At 44.1% G+C, this 24,126-nt stretch overlaps 1 protein-coding gene across 1 annotated transcript in view; it reads right to left on the bottom strand.

Moving 5' to 3' along the window:
• Nucleotides 1–22,304, bottom strand: part of LOC129813587 (protein kinase C iota type-like) — a 33,757-nt gene extending 11,453 nt beyond the window's left edge. The window contains exons 1-6 of the mRNA XM_055865915.1: nt 21,648–22,304; nt 5,298–5,419; nt 1,974–2,063; nt 1,140–1,190; nt 857–942; nt 99–233 (exon numbers count right to left, since the gene is read on the bottom strand). Coding sequence (XP_055721890.1) covers nt 99–233; nt 857–942; nt 1,140–1,190; nt 1,974–2,063; nt 5,298–5,419; nt 21,648–21,727 — 564 coding nt within the window. The 5' untranslated portion in view covers nt 21,728–22,304. The remainder of the gene's footprint in view (nt 1–98; nt 234–856; nt 943–1,139; nt 1,191–1,973; nt 2,064–5,297; nt 5,420–21,647) is intronic.
• Nucleotides 22,305–24,126: the final 1,822 nt, after the last annotated feature.

The following is a 24,126-nucleotide window of genomic DNA, read 5'->3' as shown; positions in this document are numbered from 1 at the left end:
ACTAAGGTAAAACTCAGGGCCCACAGTTTCTCTGACCCCATGACTGAAGAAAAGTAAAACTCGGGGCACCCAGCCTCTGCCTGCTCTCTGCATCTCACCTGGATCTGTTTACCACACTCCACGCTGACCAGTTTGTGACACTTCTTGTGGACCAGCAGTTTGCAGTTGATGCATTTGTAGCCCTGTCTCCCCAGACCCCAGATACGGTCTGTGCAGATGGCACAGTGAGCTCTCTACCATGAGTATACAGGAAAGAACAGACAAAGTTAAAACAACCACACCCACCTTCAAATATCAACGTATCATTAATACAGCTAAGTCACTGATTGGGACAGCAGAGAGAGAGAGAGAGAGAAAGAGAGATGAGAGAGAGAGAAAGAGAGAGAGAAAGAGAGAGAGAGGAGAGAGAGAGAGGAGAGAAAGAGGAGAGAGAAAGAGGAGAGAGAAAGAGGAGAGAGAAAGGAGAGAAATAGAAGAGAGAAAGAGAGGAGAGAAAGAGGAGAGAGAAAGAGGAGAGAGAAAGAGGAGAGAGAAAGAGGAGAGAGAAAGAGGAGAGAGAAAGAGGAGAGAGAAAGAGGAGAGAGAAAGAGGAGAGAGAAAGAGGAGAGAGAAAGAGGAGAGAGAAAGAGGAGAGAGGAGAGAAATAGAAGAGAGAAAGAGAGGAGAGAAAAGGAGAGAGGAGAGAAAGAGAGGAGAGAAAGAGAGAGAGGAGAGAAAGAGAGGAGAGAAAGAGAGGAGAGAAAGAGAGGAGAGAAAGAGAGAGAGGAGAGAAAGAGAGGAGAGAAAGAGGAGAGAGAGAGAGAGAGAGAGATGAGAGAAAGAGAGGAAGAGACACAGGGACAGAGAGGATTCTCACCCTGTTGAACCGTTTGGGCTGGAAGACATGACCACTAGCGTAGTAGAGTTTCCTCCAGCGCCGCGCCCCACGACGATATATAGACTCTGAGGAAGAGAAGAACACAGGGATTACTGGAACAAGTGTGTGTGTGTGTGTGTGTGTGTGTGTGTGTGTGTGTGTGTGTGTGTGTGTGTGTGTGTGTGTGTGTGTGTGTGTGTGTGTGTGTGTGTGTGTGTGTGTGTGTCAGAGAGATACTCCAATCTTCAGAAAACAATGGAACGGACAAGAGATGTAGACTTACTGTCCTCTCCTGGACAGGGCATGCCAGGCTTCTCTGGGATACATGGAAACACTGAAGGAAGAAAAGGAAACCATTAAACCATGGCTGCAATTCCTACCTCACACGTGCCTGTGTGCGCCAGAGGTGGGGTAGAATGGATGCTCTCATTATCTAGCAGACTTGGCACCTCTCTGTGCCCTTCCCCCTAACCTCCACCTCCCCCCTCTGGTCCCCCCCCCACTCTCCTCCTCTCCTCCCTCCATCTTGCTCTTAACCTGTGGCCCTGCTTTCTCTCCAGTGCTAATAAAAGACAACCAATCTCACATGCACTGACAGACAGACAACTCTATAAACACTGGTCTATTTCCTGGTGTCTGTGAGGCTGTGTGATGTTTATCTAGTTAGCAGGAGAGTATCAGTGGAACAGACAGTGTGACTTATAATGGTGTCTTTTGATGTATAATAAAAATAAAATAAAAAAATGTTTTTTATTCAATTCAATAAATACATTGAATTGAATGTAATGAAAGCTCAGTATACTTATTCTGTTGTCGGGGTGTCAGCCCAGCAAAGACTTCCCATTGGGTATCAAAACAGTTTATAGATTTGGGAAGGCAGGTAGCCTAGAGGTTAAGCGCGACAAGCCAGTAACTGAAAGGTACCTGGTTCGAATCCCCCGAGCCGACTAGGTGACAAATCTGACGATGTGCCCTTGAGTAAGGCACTTCACCGTAATTGTTCACGTAAGTCGCTCTGAATAAGAGCGTCTGCTAAATGACAAAATGTTTACTTTTTTTTTTTTTCATGGAAGGTTTATGTATTTACTATGTTGTCAGATGCAGAAGGTCACGTTACCATGGATGATGAGTTCAGAGTCTTTGTTTACTTCGTAGAGCCTCAGGGCTTCCACCAGCTCCAGCTGAGACGATACTGTACACGGGTCACCTGGGAGGACGGAGAGACGGGTCATGGCTGGGTCACTGTTAACTCCATGTACACCAGGTGTCTGATGATGGATAAACCTACTGGAACCACCCTATTCCCTATGCAGTGCACAAATACCTCTGACCAGAGTCACAAAGGCTGATATGATAGTCAGAATCATTTTAAATCTGCCCAAACACCACAAGTTAACACAAAGCCAGTGTGTTTCTTTTACAGAGAAGACTCTCAAAATGTCTCTAAGCTGAGGTTATAGATATTCTCAATATTGAATATCCGTGTCTAAGACAGAGAGCGTGTAGGTGTGTGTGTGTGTGGAGGCAGTGTCTCAGTCTTCATTATGTTAAGTTTGTTTTTCAGAGCCTAGTGAAGTATAAGATAGTCATGCATCTTCATCACACCCAGCCCACATGGGCTTACAAGACACCGTATTGGCTGTATCCAAATAAAATGATCATACCTATATACACACACACACACACACACACACACACACACACACACACACACGGAAAAAAACGTATGAAACACAAAACAAAAACCTTTCAGTTACACAACTTATCTTGTCGCGTCACTTTGGAAATAAAGTGTGCAACCAGCAACACTTCTCTTCTGGGTAGCCAGTCCAGTTTGTCCTTCATCACGACTCCAAACAAGGTTTACTCTTAAAATCATCATATAACGTAAAATACAAAGTGCAGTTCATTCTCCATCTCCTCTAAATCGCAGACGGTACACAGCCGGTGATACGTTAGACGTCAATTAATAAGGGCAGCCTGATCTTTCCAACAACATGACGTCTTCATCACGGCCAGCTGGCCCGATACCGCGGGGGACACGGCCAGCCGGCCCGATACCGCGGGGGACACGGCCAGCCGGCCCGATACCGCGGGGGACACGGCCAGCCGGCCCGATACCGCGGGGGACACGGCCAGCCGGCCCGATACCGCGGGGGACACGGCCAGCCGGCCCGATACCGCGGGGGACACGGCCAGCCGGGACATGGCCAGCCGGCCCGATACCGCGGGGGACATGGCCAGCCGGCCCGATACCGCGGGGGACATGGCCAGCCGGCCCGATACCGCGGGGGACATGGCCAGCCGGCCCGATACCGCGGGGGACATGGCCAGCCGGCCCGATACCGCGGGGGACATGGCCAGCCGGCCCGATACCGCGGGGGACATGGCCAGCCGGCCCGATACCGCGGGGGACATGGCCAGCCGGCCCGATACCGCGGGGGACATGGCCAGCCGGCCCGATACCGCGGGGGACATGGCCAGCCGGCCCGATACCGCGGGGGACATGGCCAGCCGGCCCGATACCGCGGGGGACATGGCCAGCCGGCCCGATACCGCGGGGGACATGGCCAGCCGGCCCGATACCGCGGGGGACATGGCCAGCCGGCCCGATACCGCGGGGGACATGGCCAGCCGGCCCGATACCGCGGGGGACATGGCCAGCCGGCCCGATACTGCGGGGACATGGCCAGCCGGCCCGATACCGCGGGGACATGGCCAGCCGGCCCGATACCGCGGGGACATGGCCAGCCGGCCCGATACCGCGGGGACATGGCCAGCCGGCCCGATACCGCGGGGACATGGCCAGCCGGTCCGATACCGCGGGGACATGGCCAGCTGGTCCGATACCGCGGGGACATGGCCAGCTGGTCCGATACCGCGGGGACATAGCCAGCTGGTCCGATACCGCGGGGACATAGCCAGCTGGCCCGATACCGCGGGGACATGGCCAGCTGGCCCGATACAAAAGAGGCACACCCACCACTGCCTTCTCTCTGCATATCAAATCACACCCTTATCTCTACATAGTGATACTTCTGACTAGTCACAAAGAGTGTGATCTGAGATCTGCCCATGAAGACTGTAGACATTTCTAAAAAATGAGAAAGACGGATGGATGGAGGTGGATATATACATATATTTTTTGTATTGTAATGTTTTTCAAATTGTATAAACTGCCTTAATGTTGCTGGACTCCAGGAAGAGTAGCTGCTGCATTGGCAGGAACTACATGGTGATCCTTAATAAACCCCAGGAAGAGTAGCTGCTGCATTGGCAGGAACTACATGGTGATCCTTAATAAACCCCAGGAAGAGTAGCTGCTGCCTTGGCAGGAACTAATGGGGATCCTTAATAAACCCCAGGAAGAGTAGCTGCTGCCTTGGCAGGAACTACATGGTGATCCTTAATAAACCCCAGGAAGAGTAGCTGCTGCCTTGGCAGGAACTACATGGTGATCCTTAAAACAAAACAGGAAGAGTAGCTGCTGCATTGGCAGGAACTACATGGTGATCCTTAATAAACCCCAGGAAGAGTAGCTGCTACCTTGGCAGGAACTACATGGTGATCCTTAATAAACCCCAGGAAGAGTAGCTGCTGCATTGGCAGAACTAAATGGTGATCCTTAATAAACCCCAGGAAGAGTAGCTGCTGCCTTGGCAGGAACTACATGGTGATCCTTAATAAACCCCAGGAAGAGTAGCTGCTGCCTTGGCAGGAACTACATGGTGATCCTTAATAAACCCCAGGAAGAGTAGCTGCTGCCTTGGCAGTAACTACATGGTGATCCTTAATAAACCCCAGGAAGAGTAGCTGCTGCCTTGGCAGAACTAAATGGTGATCCTTAATAAACCCCAGGAAGAGTAGCTGCTGCATTGGCAGTAACTACATGGTGATCCTTAATAAACCCCAGGAAGAGTAGCTGCTGCCTTGGCAGTAACTACATGGTGATCCTTAATAAACCCCAGGAAGAGTAGCTGCTGCCTTGGCAGGAACTACATGGTGATCCTTAATAAACCCCAGGAAGAGTAGCTGCTGCCTTGGCAGGAACTACATGGTGATCCTTAAAACAAAACAGGAAGAGTAGCTGCTGCATTGGCAGGAACTAATGGGGATCCTTAATAAACCCCAGGAAGAGTAGCTGCTGCCTTGGCAGGAACTACATGGTGATCCTTAATAAACCCCAGGAAGAGTAGATGCTGCCTTGGCAGGAACTACATGGTGATCCTTAAAACAAAACAGGAAGAGTAGCTGCTGCCTTGGCAGGAACTACATGGTGATCCTTAATAAACCCCAGGAAGAGTAGATGCTGCCTTGGCAGGAACTAAATTGTGATCCTTAATAAACCCCAGGAAGAGTAGCTGCTGCCTTGGCAGTAACTACATGGTGATCCTTAATAAATACGAACACATATTTAGAAGGAGAACTATGGTAAACAAACCTTCTTCGTCGATCCACTTCATGGTGAAGAGCTGGTCGTTGTCCATGCAGCACATGTCTTTGACCTCCCCGTACAGCTCCTCGTAGGAGATGGACGGCTCAAAGTGGGTGATCATGATGTCCCTGGGAGAGAAAGAGGACAGGATACATTAAATACACACTCTTATTTACTCAAAGTGGCCCGTATTCACAGAGTCTCAGAGTAGGAGTGCTGATCTAGGACCAGGTACCCTCTTGCCCATATAATTATGATCTGAAAGCCAATACTGATCCAAGATCAGCAGCACTACTAGCCTGAGATGCTTTGTAAATATGGGCCAGTGTATATATAATTATGTGTAGGGCCACTTGACCTGACCAGGAAAACCCCCCAGAAATGCATAGAGAGAGAATGAATGTGAGATGGTGAAACCCTGTTTTTTGTAGCTGTAGTTGCCTGTTATTGCTGTGAATGAACAACATCTGACTCTAGATCAGGGATGGGCAACTGTTGGCCCGTGGATCAATTCCCCTATTTTTGGTGGTGGGGGAGAACTCAGCCGAGGTCTCAACTTACTGTTGTGCGTTAGAACAGAATACACAAGGTGTTGCTGTGTATTATCAGTTTTTATGTAACCAAGTTTCCACCCAGTTTTTATCTTGTTATGTCAGTCTGTAACCAAGTTTCCACCCAGTTTTTATCTTGTTATGTCAGTCTGTAACCAAGTTTCCACCCAGTTTTTATTTTGTCAGTCTGTAACCAAGTTTCCACCCAGTTTTTATCTTGTTATGTCAGTCTGTAACCAAGTTTCCACCCAGTTTTTATCTTGTCATGTCAGTCTGTAACCAAGTTTCCACCCAGTTTTGATCTCGTTATGTCAGTCTGTAACCAAGTTTCCATCCACAGTTTTTATAATGTCATGTCAGTCTGTAACCAAGTTACCATCCACAGTTTTTATCTTGTCATGTCAGTCTGTAACCAAGTTTCCACCCAGTTTTTATCTTGTCATGTCAGTCTGTAACCAAGTTACCATCCACAGTTTTTATGCAAGTAAAGTAATACTGTATAAAAAAAAAATTATATTCACGACAGCTGTGATGGAAACAGGAAGTTTCGGAACAATACTATAAATTCAGACAGATCATTTGTTCTTTCAACATGGTGGGATGTTTGGGTTTGTAAATTAATTAGGCTACAAATGGAGGTGGAAACGCCTTTATGCGCAAATATAGATATAACAACCAATCACATGGAGGTAAACTTGGGAGTCACGCGATGATCTGGTATTTGGGCCTCCCACTACGACTCTGTAAAAGCATGCAGTTTATTAGGCTACAGATGAAATTAGTTTTGATGAACTTCACAGGGTGGTGAACGTGCACGGTGACGGGCTTGATGCTGCCAACCAATAAATATTCTTATTCTGGTTACATGACGATCAATGCTTGACAAAAAAATATTCTTGCTCTTCTTCATAATAATCTCATTATATATACACACACTAGTCTACCTTCACTGTATCTGCAACCTGTTGGCTAGAGAGCATGTGTCCAGACCAGAGTAGACACACACGGCGACTCCCGGGTGGGGCAGTGGTCTAGGGCAGTGCTAGCTGCGCCACCAGAGTCTCTGGGTTCGCACCCAGGCTGGGCTGGGTTCGCGCCCAGGCTCTGTTGCAACCGGGAGGCCCGTGGGGCTACGCACAATTGGCATAGCGTCGTCCGGGTTAGGGAGGGTTTGGCCGGTAGGGATATCCTTGTCTCAGTATGTAAAATGTAATAAAAAATGTATGCACTCTACTGTAAGTCGCTCTGGATAAGAGCGTCTGCTAAATGACTAAAATGTAAATGTAAAATGTAAATTTACTATTTAACACAACTGTTTTTGTGACAAAACTATCAGTAGAGTTGAAAATATGATGGAAACACAGTGTACATTCGATTTTTATTCGGTACATGAACATTTTAAGCGAAAAAGTATATTTTGTGTGCATTACATCGTTTTTATCTGCAACAAGTCTGTTTGGTGGAAATACCCCAGGTGAGAAAATAGACATATTTTCTTCATGCAGATTTTAGAATAGTCGTATGAAAATCTGTCAATGTGATGGAAACCTACCTACTACTGACAGTCACTCAGTTAGCCCATGTGAGAAAAAAAACAGTCTAGCCAGTTCTCCAAACTTGTAAGAATCATGGTCGAATTGATTGAGTCGACCATGATTTTGTTAAGTCACTCTCACTCAGATATCATATATATATATAAAAAATAATTCTCTCCGCCCCATGGCAAAACGTGTACAATTGCAGTAAACTTGCTTTAAAAAAAGTACAACATTCACTTAGGGCCTCCAAAAGGCTAGGGCCGACTATGGCTGCATGTGTGAGTATGGATGAGGGTATCGTCAAAGTTGTCCATCCCTGGTCTGGAACAGCCTCTGGCCCATAATCTACCAGCTCTATACGCAATCACCAATCCCTCCATGGCCCCCTGATAGCCAGGCTAGCAGCCTACAGGACAGGAGACAGACAGATAGCAGAGAGAGACAGCAGCTCTCTCTGGCAGCATCCAAAATGGCATCCTATTCCTTACAAAGTACACTACTTTTGACCAGAGCCCTATGGGAATAGGATGTTAATTTGGGATGCATGACTTGTCTCAGCCAGAAGGATTGGTGGCCAGTGCCAGCAGTCCTCCTCCCTGAATGATTGGTGGCCAGCGCTAGCAGCCACCAATCTCCTGTCCTGTAGGCTGCTTAATGAGGCACAGGGGAGACTGCAGGCTGGGTTTCACAACCACCACAGACAGCAGGCTGGGTTTCACAACCACCACAGACAGCAGGCTGGGTTTCACAACCACCACAGACAGCAGGCTGGGTTTTACAACCATCACACAGACAGCAGCCTGGGTTTTACAACCATCACACAGACAATAGCCTGGGTTTTACAACCATCACACAGAAAGCAGCCTGGGTTTTACAACCACCACACAGACAGCAGGCTGGGTTTTACAACCATCACACAGACAGCAGGCTGGGTTTTACAACCATCACACAGACAGCAGGCTGGGTTTCACAACCACCACAGACAGCAGGCTGGGTTTTACAACCATCACACAGACAGCAGCCTGGGTTTTACAACCATCACACAGACAGCAGGCTGGGTTTTACAACCATCACACAGACAGCAGCCTGGGTTTTACAACCATCACACAGACAGCAGGCTGGGTTTTACAACCATCACACAGACAGCAGCCTGGGTTTCACAACCATCACACAGATAGCAGCCTGGGTTTTACAACCACCACAGACAGCAGCCTGGGTTTCACAACCATCACACAGACAGCAGCCTGGGTTTTCCAACCACCACAGACAGCAGCCTGGGTTTTCCAACCACCACAGACAGCAGCCTGGATTTTCCAACCACCACAGACAGCAGCCTGGATTTTCCAACCACCACAGACAGCAGCCTGGGTTTTCCAACCACCACAGACAGCAGCCTGGGTTTTACAACCATCACAGACAGCAGCCTGGGTTTTACAACCATCACAGACAGCAGCCTGGGTTTTACAACCATCACACAGACAGCAGGCTGGGTTTTACAACCATCACACAGACAGCAGGCTGGGTTTTACAACCATCACACAGACAGCAGCCTGGGTTTCACAACCATCACACAGACAGCAGCCTGGGTTTTCCAACCACCACAGACAGCAGCCTGGGTTTTCCAACCACCACAGACAGCAGCCTGGATTTTCCAACCACCACAGACAGCAGCCTGGATTTTCCAACCACCACAGACAGCAGCCTGGGTTTTCCAACCACCACAGACAGCAGCCTGGGTTTTACAACCATCACAGACAGCAGCCTGGGTTTTACAACCATCACAGACAGCAGCCTGGGTTTTACAACCATCACACAGACAGCAGGCTGGGTTTTACAACCATCACACAGACAGCAGGCTGGGTTTTACAACCATCACACAGACAGCAGGCTGGGTTTTACAACCATCACACAGACAGCAGGCTGGGTTTTACAACCATCACACAGACAGCAGCCTGGGTTTTACAACCATCACAGACAGCAGCCTGGGTTTTACAACCATCACACAGATAGCAGCCTGGGTTTTACAACCATCACACAGACAGCAGCCTGGGTTTTACAACCATCATACAGACAGCAGGCTGGATTTTACAACCATCACACAGACAGCAGGCTGGGTTTTACAACCATCACACAGACAGCAGGCTGGGTTTTACAACCATCACAGACAGTTAATTATAGATTACAGATAATTATGTTAAAGGGGGGGGGGGTGAACTATTTGCACATCATTACAACATTGTACATAGACATGACATTTGAAATGTCTCTATTCCTTTGAAACTTTAGTGACTGACGTTTACTATTAATTTTATATTGTTTATTTCACTTTTGTTAATTATCTATTTCACTTACTTTAGCAATGTAAACATGTTTCCCCATGCCAATAAAGCCCATTGAATTGAGAGTGGAGTAAAGACCATCACAGCCAGTCTGACCCCTGAGGGTAGGACCAGTCATCTCCCTCTCTTTACTACCATCAAAACAAACCCCCTCTCCAGCCCCAGTCCCCACCCCGCTGGGTCTCTTTATAGGGGGACAGTAAAACAGCAGCTCTCACAGAGAGACACCACCCACACTGGCATAGTCAAGGTCATCAGGACAGACAGACATCCACCCGATCAGAACCCACCCTCCTTCCTTCCACAGGGCCTATACACCAGACTAGGACCCATCCTTCCTACCACAGAGCCTATATACCAGACTAGGACCCATCCTTCCTACCACAGAGCCTATATACCAGACTAGGACCCACCCTCCTTCCTACCACAGAGCCTATATACCAGACTAGGACCCACCCTCCTTCCTTCCACAGGGCCTATACACCAGACTAGGACCCATCCTTCCTACCACAGAGCCTATATACCAGACTAGGACCCATCCTTCCTACCACAGAGCCTATATACCAGACTAGGACCCAGCCTCCTTCCTACCACAGAGCCTATATACCAGACTAGGACCCACCCTCCTTCCTTCCACAGGGCCTATACACCAGACTAGGACCCATCCTTCCTTCCACAGGGCCTATACACCAGACTAGGATCCATCCTCCTTCCACAGGGCCTATATACCAGACTAGGACCCATCCTTCCTTCCACAGGGCCTATACACCAGACTAGGACCCATCCTCCTTCCACAGGGCCTATACACCAGACTAGGACCCATCCTCCTTCCACAGGGCCTATACACCAGACTAGGATCCATCCTCCTTCCACAGGGCCTATACACCAGACTAGGACCCAGACTAGGACCCGTCCTTCCTTCCACAGGGCCTATACACCAGACTAGGACCCAGACTAGGACCCATCCTTCCTTCCACAGGGCCTTTACAACAGACTAGGACCCACATGATCACGTCGGTCCATATGGAAAAGGTAAAAAAATTGTTGCTTTCATCCTAAATAAAATGTAAAAAAATTCACTTTCAGTGGAAAAGATGCACCTCTTTCACTTCAAATGATCATGACAGTCTGAGTAAGCTCATACAGAAGCTGGAGGTAGTTGAAATACTTCAACACTGTGCTATGTAATGCGTGGCAATAAAGACAGAATGGGTTGGTGTCTCCTACATTCCCTCCCCCTCCTCTCTCACGTGTTCTCTTGATCCTCCTTCATGTTCTCTCATCCTTCTCCTTCTCTCTTCATTCTAGGGTTGTGATAACTTTTGTTGTTGTTTTTATTTGCATTTTTGTTTTAAACAAAAAGCAGATCAAACTATTTGGTCCTTTAAAAAAACAGCAGTATGTAAAATATTGTGTGATAAGATAAATACATGGGACTCTGGATGACAACAATGTTTGTTTCCATCATTAGGAGCTGTCGTCCTAAAGAAGATAAATCCGCTTCGTGTTTTTGTTTCCTTACCACGATACTAAACAAGTATCACACTATACTGGTATCAGCCATACTTCTCTTTCTATTCCTCCCGCTCTGCATTCTCTCCTTCATACTCTCCCTCCCCCTCTTTCTCTCTCCATCCTGTTTGTGTTAATTAGTGACAGTACAGGAGGAGGAGTGTTGACCATCATTCTGGTTGGTAGCTACACTTCTACAGGCCTACTTAGCACCAGCACCACACACACACACACACACACACACACACACTCACACACACACAGTAGGAACATAGCTAGTGGCTACACACCCACAGAGAGGCTGGGATCAAGGTGAATAGAATGGAGGGTAAGGTTGTTCCAATACCCAAATAACCACGGTCATAAAGACAGACCGCTCAATGATAAGGCCAACTGAATCATTAGCACCATCGCCACACACACACACACACACACAGTAGCAACATAACCAGTGGCTACACACACACACACACGTTGTTTCTCAAATGAAAGCCCATTCATTCAAGCCACACAGTGCTGTTACTACACAGAGCCAGTATCAAGGCCAGTCCATGACGTGACGTCCAGCCAGGAAACTGGACCTTAAATCATTTATTTGTCAGGGACCTTGGTACAGCATGCCAACGCACCAGACGTATCGGTAGTCCTGAGCACTAGTGGTTCATTTAAACACCTTGCTTCTACACGGTGGTTAAAGTTTACCCAGCCAGCAGCACTCTAACAAAGACCCTGCTGTTACTCCCCTATGCAGAGAAGGCCTGCAGGAACTAGCGCTATAGCCTCAGAAAACTACTGGATACTGCCATGGCTGGTAAAAACAACATGAGAAACTCTAGGCCTGCATGTAACTGTCCACCTGCCTTGGGGATGGAGACAGGCCTGGTGTTCTGCTGTGGGGATAAGTGGTTGTCTTGTCTTTTTATTTTTTTCTTATTTAGCTGTGAATATCACCATGACTTTGGCCTGAACCACCTCAGAAGATGAGTGTAACAAATGGATTGTGCAAATACAGTGGCTCGTCACCGGTGAGTAACAGAATAAATGCCATCTATGATTCCACCTCACTGTCCTTGCGCAAAAGGAAGTTGGAATTGGTGTTGTTTCTTCACAGTGGGTTTAACCAAGGTTTTAGATCCAGAGAAAAATACTGAATGTGTGAGTTAGAGAATTTCTGTTCTTTACTGTGGAATTGTTAGGTTAGATTACTCGTTGGTTATTACTGCATTGTCGGAACTAGAAGCACAAGCATTTCGCTACACTCGCATTAACATCTGCTAACCATGTGTATGTGACAAATAAAATTTGATATATAATAATAATAAATATATATATATTTTTTCAACTTGCTTTTCAGCATTAGCCTTCATTCATGGGGTGGCAGGTAACCTAGTGGTTAGAGCGTTGGACTAGTAACCGAAAGGTTGCTAGATCGAATCCCCGAGCTGACAAGGTAAAAATCTGTCGTTCTTCCCCTGAACAAGGCAGTTAACCCACTGTTCCTAGGCCGTCATTGAAAATAAGAATTTGTTAACTTAACTGACTTGCCTAGTTAAATAAAGGTAAAAAGAATAGGGGTACTTCATTAGTTAGCCTATCATATAGACGCAGATCAAAAATACTTCTTATTTTAAATTCTGCTGTGCTTCAGTCAGGGCTCGCTCCAAATCCTGAATCTAAATACGACATATTTCAGTTCCACTTCTCTCAGATTAAATATCGTTGCTCTCGTCATTGGATCACAAGCGCTCTGACTGACGTGTAGGCTACTTTTCTGGCTACATACTTCCAATTAGAAAGAGTAGAAATATGATTGCCATGCATTGTTTTCAGCAACAACAAAAAAACTTTTATTGTAAGCTAATTTACTTGTGTGTCTGGCTGCTAGCCAAATAGTGTTGCACTTCTGTTTAGAGGTCGACCGATTAATCGGAATGGCCAATTAATTAGGGCCGATTTCAAGTTGTCATAATTGGTAATCGGCATTTTTGGACACCGATTATGGCCGATTACATTGCACTCCACGAGGAGACTGCGTGGCAGGCTGACTACCTGTTATGCGAGTGCAGCAAGGAGCCACGGTAAGGTGCTAGCTAGCATTAAACTTACACATCCTTCCTTCCACAGGGCCTATACACCAGACTAGGACCCATCCTTCCTTCCACAGGGCCTATACACCAGACTAGGACCCATCATTCCTTCCACAGGGCCTATACACAAGACTAGGATCCATCCTATAGCATTAAACTTATCTTATAAAAAACAAACAATCTTAACATAATCACTAGTTAACTACACATGGTTGATGATATTACTAGTTTAACTAGCGTGTCCTGCGTTGCATACAATCAATGCGGTGCCTGTTAATTTATCATTGAATCATAGCCTACTTCGCCAAACGGGTGATTTAACAAGAGCATTTGTGAAAAAAGCACTGTCGTTTCACCAATGTGTACCTAACCATAAACATCAACGCCTTTCTTAAAATCAATACACAAGTATATATTTTTAAACCTGCATATTTGGTTAATATTGCCCGCTAACATGAATTTCCTTTAACTAGGGAAATTGTGTCACTTCTCTTGCGTTCTGTGCAACAGTGTCAGGGTAAATGCAGCAGTTTGGACTGCCTGGCTCGTTGCGAACTGTGAAGCGAACTGTGAAGACTTTCTTCTTCCTAACAAAGACAGGCAACTTCGCCAAACGGGGGATGATTTAACAAAAGCTCATTTGCGAAAAAAGCATAATCGTTGCACGAATGTCCCTACCATAAACATCAATGCCTTTCTTAAAATCAAAACACAAAAGTATATATTTTTAAACCTGCATATTTAGTTAAAAGAAATTCATGTTAGCAGGCAATATTAAACTAGGCAAATTGTGTCACTTCTCTTGCGTTCATTGCACGCAGAGTCAGGGTATATGCAACAGTTTGGGCCGTCTGGCTCGTTGCAAACTAATTTGCCAGAATTCTACGTAATTATGACATAACGTTGAAGGTTGTGCAATGTAACAGGAATATTTTGACTTATGGATGCCACCCGTTAGATAAAATACGGAACGGTTCCGTATTTCACTGAAAGAATAAACATTTTATTTTCGAAAACGATAGTTTCCGGATTTGACCATATCAATGACCTAATTGATTTATTATTTCTGTATTTTCGTATTTCTGTGTTTTTATGTTGCACATATTGCACTTTTACTTTCTTCTCCAACACTTTGTTTTTGCATTATTTAAACCAAATTGAACATGTTTCATTATTTATTTGAGGCTAAATTGAGTTGATTGATGTATTATATTAAGTTAAAATAATAGTGTTCATTCAGTCAGGTCTCCCGGGTGGCGCAGTGGTCTAAGCTGCGCCACCAGAGTCTCTGGGTTCGCTCCCAGGTTGGGCTGGGTTCGCGCCCAGGCTCTGTCGCAGCCGGCCGCAACTGGGAGGTCCGTGGGGCAACGCACAATTGGCATAGCGTCGTCCGGGTTTGGGAGGGTTTGGCCGGTAGGGATATCCTTGTCTCAGTATGTAAAAAAAAATTAATAAAATGTATGCACTCTACTGTAAGTCGCTCTGGACAAGAGCGTCTGCTAAATGACTAAAATGTAAAATGTAATTCAGTATTGTTGTAATTGTCATTATTATAAATGAATTCATTTTAAAAATCGGCCAATTAATTGTTATCTGCTTTTTTGGTCCTCCAATAAGAGGTATCGGCAATGAAAAATCATAATGGTCGACCTCTAATATTGACACGGCTCTGCTCGTCCGGGGCTGTTTTAATTTATTTTGGCCTACATCTGAATCAACTGGAGAGTTGGGTGTCGACTTGTGAACAGCAGGCACATAGGCTTCCCTCCCGCAAAGTACGAACAGGTCTCAGTCCACTCACTTATGAATCAGCGATTATCATCATCCACTTTTATTTCCTTTTGAGTTGAGGGGACATTTTGTCAGCTTACATTCTCTGTGCTAAATGTTTGTAAAATTTTCTAGCCAGCTTGTAAAATAGCTTGGCTGAGGCGGCGGACTGGTACAATGGCATTGCCAGATGTTTGCATCTCCGATTGGCTGATGTTAGCTGCACTGATAGGCTGTAATTGGTACATTATGTGATATTGATTCACAGCGTTAATGAGCAGAACTACAGTAAAAAAATATTTAAAAAAAGGTATTCTATTGGCTCAAAAAAATATATGTTCAGAATTGATCAAAGGGCTATTTTTATAAATGGATAAATGTGCTGAATCTGGCCAGCGGGCCACCAGTTGATTAGCCCTGCTCGATGCTATGATTGTTTATGAATGTTTTAGTTTGACAAGTCGCCTAATCTTGTTGCTAGATTTAATTACAGTTAGCGGTCAAACCACTCAATTTGTTTTGCTCGTAATGGGGCTGGCACTTAGCTAGGCTGAACTGTCTATGGTATAGTCAATCTCACCATGTTATGATTCAGTTGGCCTTATCATTGAGCGGTCTGTCTTTATGACCGTGGTTATTTGGGTATTGGAACAACCTTACCCTCCATTCTATTTACCCTGATCCCAGCCTCTCTGTAGGTGAAGGTTGTGTGTGTGTGTGTGTGTGTGTGTGTGTGTGTGTGTGTGTGTGTGTGTGTGTGTGTGTGTGTGTGTGTGTGTGTGTGTGTGTGTGTGTGTGTGTGTGTGTGTGTGTGTGTGTGTGTGTGTGTGTGTGTACCACAGCAAATTCTGTAGCAGTTCAGTGGAGCAGGGTGTGTGGTGGTGGTGGGATTCCATGCCTCCCAGCAGTAACACAGTGACAGAGAGATGATGGATGTTCCTAGGTGTGCTGTCTGGGGAGAGGGGCACACTGACCAACCTCCATGCTGGAGTGACCGATGATCTACCCGCCCAGCAGCAGATGGGGCTGCCAGGGTGGTGTACCTACGCTCATGGCCAGGATACATCCAGGGGTCACTTTAGTTTTCAGAAATCAGCATTTTCAAAAATCAGACCATAAAAAATCTAAACATGTTTTCATGTTGATAGTCAGTGGTTTTTTTGCTTCAATAGAGTGAGATTGGGCATGAAATATAGTTCATAACACATTCGATAGAAAATAGTTTTCATCACATGACAACAGAAAATCAATTTAGTCTCAAATAAATTATGGAACGTGTTCAATTTGGTTTAAATAATGCAAAAACAAAGTATTGGAGAAGAAAGTAAAAGTGCAATATTTGCCATGTAAAAAAAGCTAACGTTTAAGTTCCTTGCTCAGAACATGAGAACATATGAAACAGTATAAAAATGTATGCACTCACTACTACTGTAAGTCGCTCTGGATAAGAGCGTCTGCTAAATGACGTTAATGTAATGTAATGAAAGCTGGTGGTTCCTTTTAACATGAGACTTCAATATTCCCAGGTAAGAAGTTTTAGGTTGTAGTTATTATAGGACTATTTCTCTATACCATTTGTATTTCATATACCTTTGACTATTGGATGTTCTAATAGGTACTTTAGTATTGCCAGCCTAATCTCGGGAGTTGATTGGCTTGAAGTCATAAACAGCGCAATGCTTGAAGCATTGCGAAGAGCTGCTGGCAAACGCAGGAAAGTGCTGTTTTAATGAATGCTTACGAGCATGCTGCTGCCTACCACCTCTGTCAGACTGCTCTATCAAATCATAGACTTAATTATAATATAATAACACACAGAAATACGTGCCTTGGGTCATTAATATGGTAAAATCCGGAAACTATCATTTAGAAAACAAAACTTTTATTCTTTCAGTGAAATACGGAGCCGTTCCGTATTTTATCTAACGGGTGCCACCCATAAGTCTAAATATTGCTGTTACATTGCACAACCTTCAACGTTATGTCATAATTATGTAAAATTCTGTCAAATTAGTTCGCAACGAGCCAGGTGGCCCAAACTGCTGCATTATACCCTGACTCTGCGTGCAATGAATGCAAGAGAAGTGACACAATTTGCCTAGTTAATATTGCCTGCTAACATTAATTTATTTTAAATAATATGCAGGTTAAAAAAATATACTTCTGTGTATTGATTTTAAGAAAGGCATTGATGTTTATGGTTAGGTACATTCGTGCAACGATTGTGCTTTTTTCACAAATGCGCTTTTGTTAAATCATCCCCCGTTTGGCGAAGTTGCCTGTCTTTGTTAGGAAGAAAGTCTTCACATTTCGCAACGAGCCAGGCAGTCCAAACTGCTGCATATAGCCTGACTCTGTTGCACAGAACGCAAGAGAAGTGACACAATTTCCCTTGTTAAAAGAGATTCATGTTAGCAGGCAATATTAACAAAATATGCAGGTTTAAAAATATGTACTTGTATTGATTTTAAGAAAGGTGTTGATATTTATGGTGAGGTACACATTGGTGCAACAACGGTGCTTTTTTCACAAATGCTCTTGTTAAATCAATCGCATAACAGGTAGTCAGCCTGCCACGCAGTCTCCTCATGGAGTGCAATGTAATCGGCCATGATCGGTGTCCAAAAACGCCGATTACCGATTGTTATGAAAACTTGAAATCGGCCCTAATTAAAATCGTCCATTCCAATTAAATCGGTCGACCTCTACACCTAACATCATGATGCTTAGCAGACATGTCTTTCAGCAGACTATGAAACAAGCCACGTTGCAAGCCAGATGTTAAATAGGATAAAGTTTAGGAAAGGCCTATATAGTGCGATCTGGCTCCATACGGGAGAAGGCTATGCCAGCATAGGCTATGCCGGCGGGCAGAGTACAGGGGCCCGTCTTCCCGCCTATCAGTTCTTTCAACGAAGATGAGATCACTGCACCGAGCTTAACTCAGCGGTATGTTGAAAAAACACCATGGACTCCATTAGGCCTATCCTAAACTTTATCCGATTAACATCTGGCTTGCAACATGGCTTGTTCGTAGTCTGCTGAAAGACATGTCTGCTAAGCATCATGATCTACTTTTACATCATGATGTTAGGTGTCATATGCAAGGGTAATTCTCTCAAGAGAGTATATGAGTTTAGGGAGGAGATAGTTGCTTTTGTCCACGATTGCCACGACCAGAAAGCCGCTGACGTCACTCAACGAGGGTCTCCTACAGCTGGAGTTAGTAGACATGTACGCATCAGCTGATCTGAGGCAGGCGCTTCGGTCTGTGTGAAGTTTTGGACTGAGCATATTATTGCAGATCAAATCCCAAACGTAAGAGCATTGGTGTGTTTTCTTTTAACAATGTTTTAATCAACATACACATGTGGATCCAGCTTCTCTTACATGAATTCCAGAAAAATGAACACTTGTTCCTCCTTGTCAAACCTGAATCTTCATCACTGCCTGCGGGTTGCCCTGACTCCTGCCAAACTTTTCTGCTATTTCCCTAATCTAAACAGTGCAATTTCTCTCATTAGAAGGGAAACACGTGTGTGTGTTTCTTATATGAAGACAGGAAAGACTGAACTAAATAGATTTGAACAGAATGTGATGCTGGTCAACGGAGATATGCCATGTTTCCTACGTGTAATTATTTTGTATTTTTTTTTAAACAAGATAAATCCAAACAAAAGATGAATGTATGTACGTACAATACACTGTGTTATAAGTACAAATGTGTTCCATTATTTCAAAAAAGTTGATGCACCGATTTACTCTTAAAACACTTCAAATAAACTTTTAGCAACATGTCATTTAAATAAAAGGGTTTTCTAAGATACTAATTGTGTATTGTTTTTTTAAACCAGTTTTAGGAAGAGTAATCCCATGTAGAAAATATCTGGCCATATTCAAGTCTGGCCCCTTTAAGAATATAGTTGAATAGCCCAGGTATAGAGGTTACAGTGGTTGTTGTGGAATAGCCCTGGTATAGAGGTTACAGTGGCTGTTGTGGAATAGCCCTGGTATAGAGGTTACAGTGGTTGTTGTGGAATAGCCCTGGCATAAAGGGTACAGTGGTTGTTGTGGAATAGCCCTGGTATAGAGGTTACAGTGGCTGTTGTTGAATAGCCCAGGCATAGAGGTTACAGTGGTTGTTGTTGAATAGCCCTGGCATAGATGTTACAGTGGTTGTTGTTGAATAGCCCTGGTATAGAGGTTACAGTGGTTGTTGTTGAATAGCCCTGGTATAGAGGTTACAGTGGTTGTTGTTGAATAGCCCTGGTATAGAGGTTACAGTGGTTGTTGTTGAATAGCCCTGGTATAGAGGTTACAGTGGCTGTTGTTGAATAGCCCTGGCATAGAGGGTACAGTGGTTGTTGTTGAATAGCCCTGGTATAGAGGGTACAGTGGTTGTTGTTGAATAGCCCTGGCATAGAGGGTACAGTGGTCGTTGTTGAATAGCCCTGGCATAGAGGGTACAGTGGTTGTTGTGGAATAGCCCTGGTATAGAGGTTACAGTGGCTGTTGTTGAATAGCCCTGGCATAGAGGGTACAGTGGTTGTTGTTGAATAGCCCTGGTATAGAGGGTACAGTGGTTGTTGTTGAATAGCCCTGGTATAGAGGGTACAGTGGTTGTTGTTGAATAGCCCTGGCATAGAGGTTACAGTGGTTGTTGTTGAATAGCCCTGGCATAGAGGTTACAGTGGTTGTTGTTGAATAGCCCTGGCATAGAGGGTACAGTGGTTGTTGTGGAATAGCCCTGGCATAGAGGGTACAGTGGTTGTTGTTGAATAGCCCTGGTATAGAGGTTACAGTGGTTGTTGTTGAATAGCCCTGGCATAGAGGTTACAGTGGCTGTTGTGAGCACTTAAAGCCATTGGTTAGCAGGCTATTATGATAACTAAGATGGTGGGAAGGAAGAGAGAGAATTGACAACTTTGTGCCTGATGTGATGTGCTTGGAGGGCTTTTATTGAATACTTCCTCTTACAATGCTGGGGCTGAACCCCTATGGCTCCCTATTCCATATATAGTGTACTACCTTTGACCAGAGTCCTGGTCAAAAGTAGTTCACTATATAGGGAATGGGTGCCATTTGGGACACATATCAGGCCTTTGTGTTGTGCACTGATGCAGACAGAGAGCTGCTATAAAAGACAGGCACTGCCTACTTACCAAGAGAGGAAAATAATCTCTTTCTCTCGCTGACCCTAGTTCTCTGTCAACCATTCAACCTGCTTTCCTCAGGAATCCTGCCTCTGGTTTGGAGGCCAAGTGGCCCTGTGTATTTATGTCAAACTGGCCATTATTATAGGACAGTATGGAAAGCATATATAAAGAGCAGAGCCATAGAAACAGTATATGACTGATACAAGGAAGTACAGCAAAAACTGTATATAGGACTGATGGTTCGAATCAGAAATGCGATTCGAATGAGAGCCAACAGGGATGTAGAACCTTGCCTGGATCCAAACGTAATTGTTCTGCTTCAACATGAAGTGAAACATTACTATGCTGAAACATTACTATGCCGCTTGGATCCAGGCTAACAGAGACAAGCTTTTCTCCACTAAAATAGTATTGCCTTTACCACTGTTCATTCACAAATGTATAGAACAGCCAATGCTTATGTAAAGCCTAGTTAGCCTTAATAATGAGTGGCATGTCCCTGCACTTGACAAACCAATTCAAATGCTTCATACCAGATTCCCCAAATACTTGACATTCCTAGGCGGTCATCTCAGAAATAGTATGGATGTTTTGTTTCCAGAAACAACTCGTTTAAATACCTAGGGACAATAGTGCTGGCTGGGCGACTATGTAGACTGAACATGAAATACAACAGGTCTGGCAGAAGTTACTGGTAATACACGTTTGGCCAGACTCCCTCTGGGTAAAACCACAATCACAGACTCGGCATCACACAAGGAGTGTTCGGCAACATCTGTGTTTGACAAGTGATTTCCATCTTTGGATACAATTACTGATCACCATTCACTAGCTATAATTGAATCACAAACAGTGACATCTCAAAATAGGCTCTCTAATCTATTGCAAATTTTAAAAAATGGTTATTCAATGTAAATTCAGGTATCAATGGCTGGGATTACTTAAATGCTTCAAAATAATGTAAAACTTCATAAGATGCTGTAAAATGATTCAGTCCAGTTATGACAACACACAAGCTTCAATAGCTGGCTACGAGGATCCTGACAAGAATCAAACATCCAGCTAACGTTAGCTTGCTTCATCGCCAACACCAGTTAGGTAGCCTCTAACTAAGTTCAATGTGACGTTATTTAAGTCATGTCTCAGAACCTGTAGCCATTAAGCCATGAAACAATGGGGGGGGGGGGGGTTTCACTTGCTTAAAATAGATTTGAGATAAATAACTTGTATGCTAAACTAGCAGCTTAGCTACATGTCTGGATAGTTCCACTTGCCTGTCAAGTTTCTCTCTAACGTTACCTGGCTAACTATCTGGCTAATAAAGCCTAGCCCAAGTTACTAACGAGACAAATAACGATTTGTTTAATCCCAAAACAAATTGCAAACCCTAACTGTGTACTTACCCTTTGTAGTAAGCTTTTACCCGGACTTGGTACGGGTTCTCGCCGGGGTGAGACATGCTGCTGTCCCGCAACGTCGGCATTATAAACTCTCAGATTCGGACACTCCGCTCGCTGAAGATGCCTTCCTACTGCGGCTAACTTAGCTGTGTACCACACCCTAAACCCTCTTCTGTACCTATATCGATAGATAAAATAATTAGCTAGCTGACTAGTTATGGAAACGAACAATTGGCGCTTTCTTAATTTTACAAAATTCAGACATAAAGTAATGTAAAACTTGAAGGAATCCGCCAAACAACACTCCCTACTACTGTAAAGGCCTCACGACGGACGAATCCATTAGCGGAATGTAAGAGGGGCAACTAATTACTTCAATCAACAAACTAAACAAGAAGATACACTGATCGCAGACAATATTTTGTAGATAAAACATATATAGAATACAAGGCAAATAATGTTAATCTCATATATTATAATGATAGACAATGAGTACATTTTCAGTTCAACACAATACTTCAAAATGAATGTGTTCGCCAGCATTCCGATTGTACTAACTGAAATGCGAGGGGGGATAGTCTACGTTTGATTCGGTCCAGAATCAGACCTGCCTCGTACGAGTCATCCTGATCGCGGGCTAGACCTTTGTGGGGTCCTTGGGAATTACATTGTATATTGCCATTTCTACATATAATTTCAATTCTACAAAATATGTGGAAGTTGAAATGGAGTTATTGATATGAAAATCATATTTTGGAAATAGAGATTGGTATTATTTTTGCCATACAAAACTAGACCACGTTACAGTCATACAGAATCCACGATGATGCATGAATTACAGATACCAGCAGTTCTCTGTTCAACATCAGCATGATTTATGAAGTCTGGAAAACCTGTGGCCTCTTTTCCCGAGTCTTGTGTCACCTAGTGGACATACAAATACCTAGTATTGCAATACATACTACCAGTAAACCTTGACATTTTTTGTTTGTTGCATGTTGAATGATTTTGCTTGCATTAATTCTCAAACGCTCCCACAAAAAGACTAGACACAGAAATATTTGTATATAGGCTTACAAATAAGATACATTGGAGTCTTAGCCTATGGCATGCGCCTTGTGCACTCTCAATTGTGCAATGTATTTGTGAAAACAGGAGCACTTACTATTTTCTACTTCTAAAATAGAACCTTTTGATCTCTCCCAGAGCAGAAGAACACAATATCAGGTCATTAAAAACGACGATGTCTTGTAAATTTGACAGTCTGTATATCTCCTACTCTCAGTCTTCGTCATAGGTCTATAAAAACTGTCTGCGCTATTCCTGGACTAATCTAAATTGTTGCCATGGTAACATTTTTTGAGTCTGCAGAAGATAAATTGTGTGTGATTTGTTTTATATCATGGCAGCTATAGGGCTTAATTCTCAAAGCCTCTCTGGTCACACAGACAATATCCTATCGAGGACGTTAGTCTATTCTATGATGCACACCGATGGTGCAAAATACTAAATGGTGACTTGAGAGTAGACTGTTTCATTTATTAGGCTACACAGTTAGTTCAGCAATAAAGGATATGTTGTGTTAAATCATTTAATGTAGGCCTAATTTTATTAAAAAGGTGGGTAAGCAATAAAGATTTTAATGCATTTTGAGCAATTTCTTGATACAGTAGCCTATATAAATTAGAGGCATTTATTTGTGGTGATAATGGCTGTAAAAGCTTTGACTTTGTCTCCAAAATGAGAAAGACATTTTTTTCATGAACATTTCTTTTTACAGTAAAGACCTCTGCTCTGTTGTGGATGGTCCTCCCACACTGCAGGTGGTGCTGTGTCTAGGTTTTCATTCCGTCGGTTCTAATGCTTGACGCATTCAGAACATGATTGTGACAGTCTAAAACCATGGCCACTTCGCCACGGGTCAGGTCTCGTAACAAATCCAGCCAGGTAACAGCAGTGATAGGTGAACGGTTGTGCATGAATATATAGAGCTATTATAGGCAGCCATATAATTGGCCAAGGAACTAGATGATGATGCCCAAACTGAATATATTTTATGTAGACTAATAGATTACTTATAAAAGAATTGTTAGACGATTTTATTTTTGAAATAATAAATACATAAATAATCGTTATGATAAACTATACATGGGGCGTTCTAGAGCCTATGGTTGCCAGCACTGCACATGCAGCGATAAAAGGGATGACTGTAGCCCAATGCATGAATTACCCAAGTCTAGAAGTACATTCTGCACATGATTTAACAACAATTGTTCGAATAGATTTTAAGTTCCAAAATGGATTTGATGCATTGCTATCGCTGCATGAAAATGTGTCACCAGTCTGCTTTTCGTCAGTGCATGGTTGTGGCTATATGGGTTGGAATAATTTGTCTGTCCAGCAGAAGAGATCCTACACACAGGTGTGAAAAGGAAACATTGAGCTTCAGGAATTGGAACATACTTAATGTGTGTGGCAGGTA

This window comes from Salvelinus fontinalis, chromosome 17, assembly GCF_029448725.1.
Source record: "Salvelinus fontinalis isolate EN_2023a chromosome 17, ASM2944872v1, whole genome shotgun sequence".
Classification (NCBI taxonomy): domain Eukaryota; kingdom Metazoa; phylum Chordata; class Actinopteri; order Salmoniformes; family Salmonidae; genus Salvelinus; species Salvelinus fontinalis.
The sequence above is the reverse complement of the archived record's forward strand: the minus strand, read 5'-3'. Positions and strand labels throughout refer to the sequence as shown.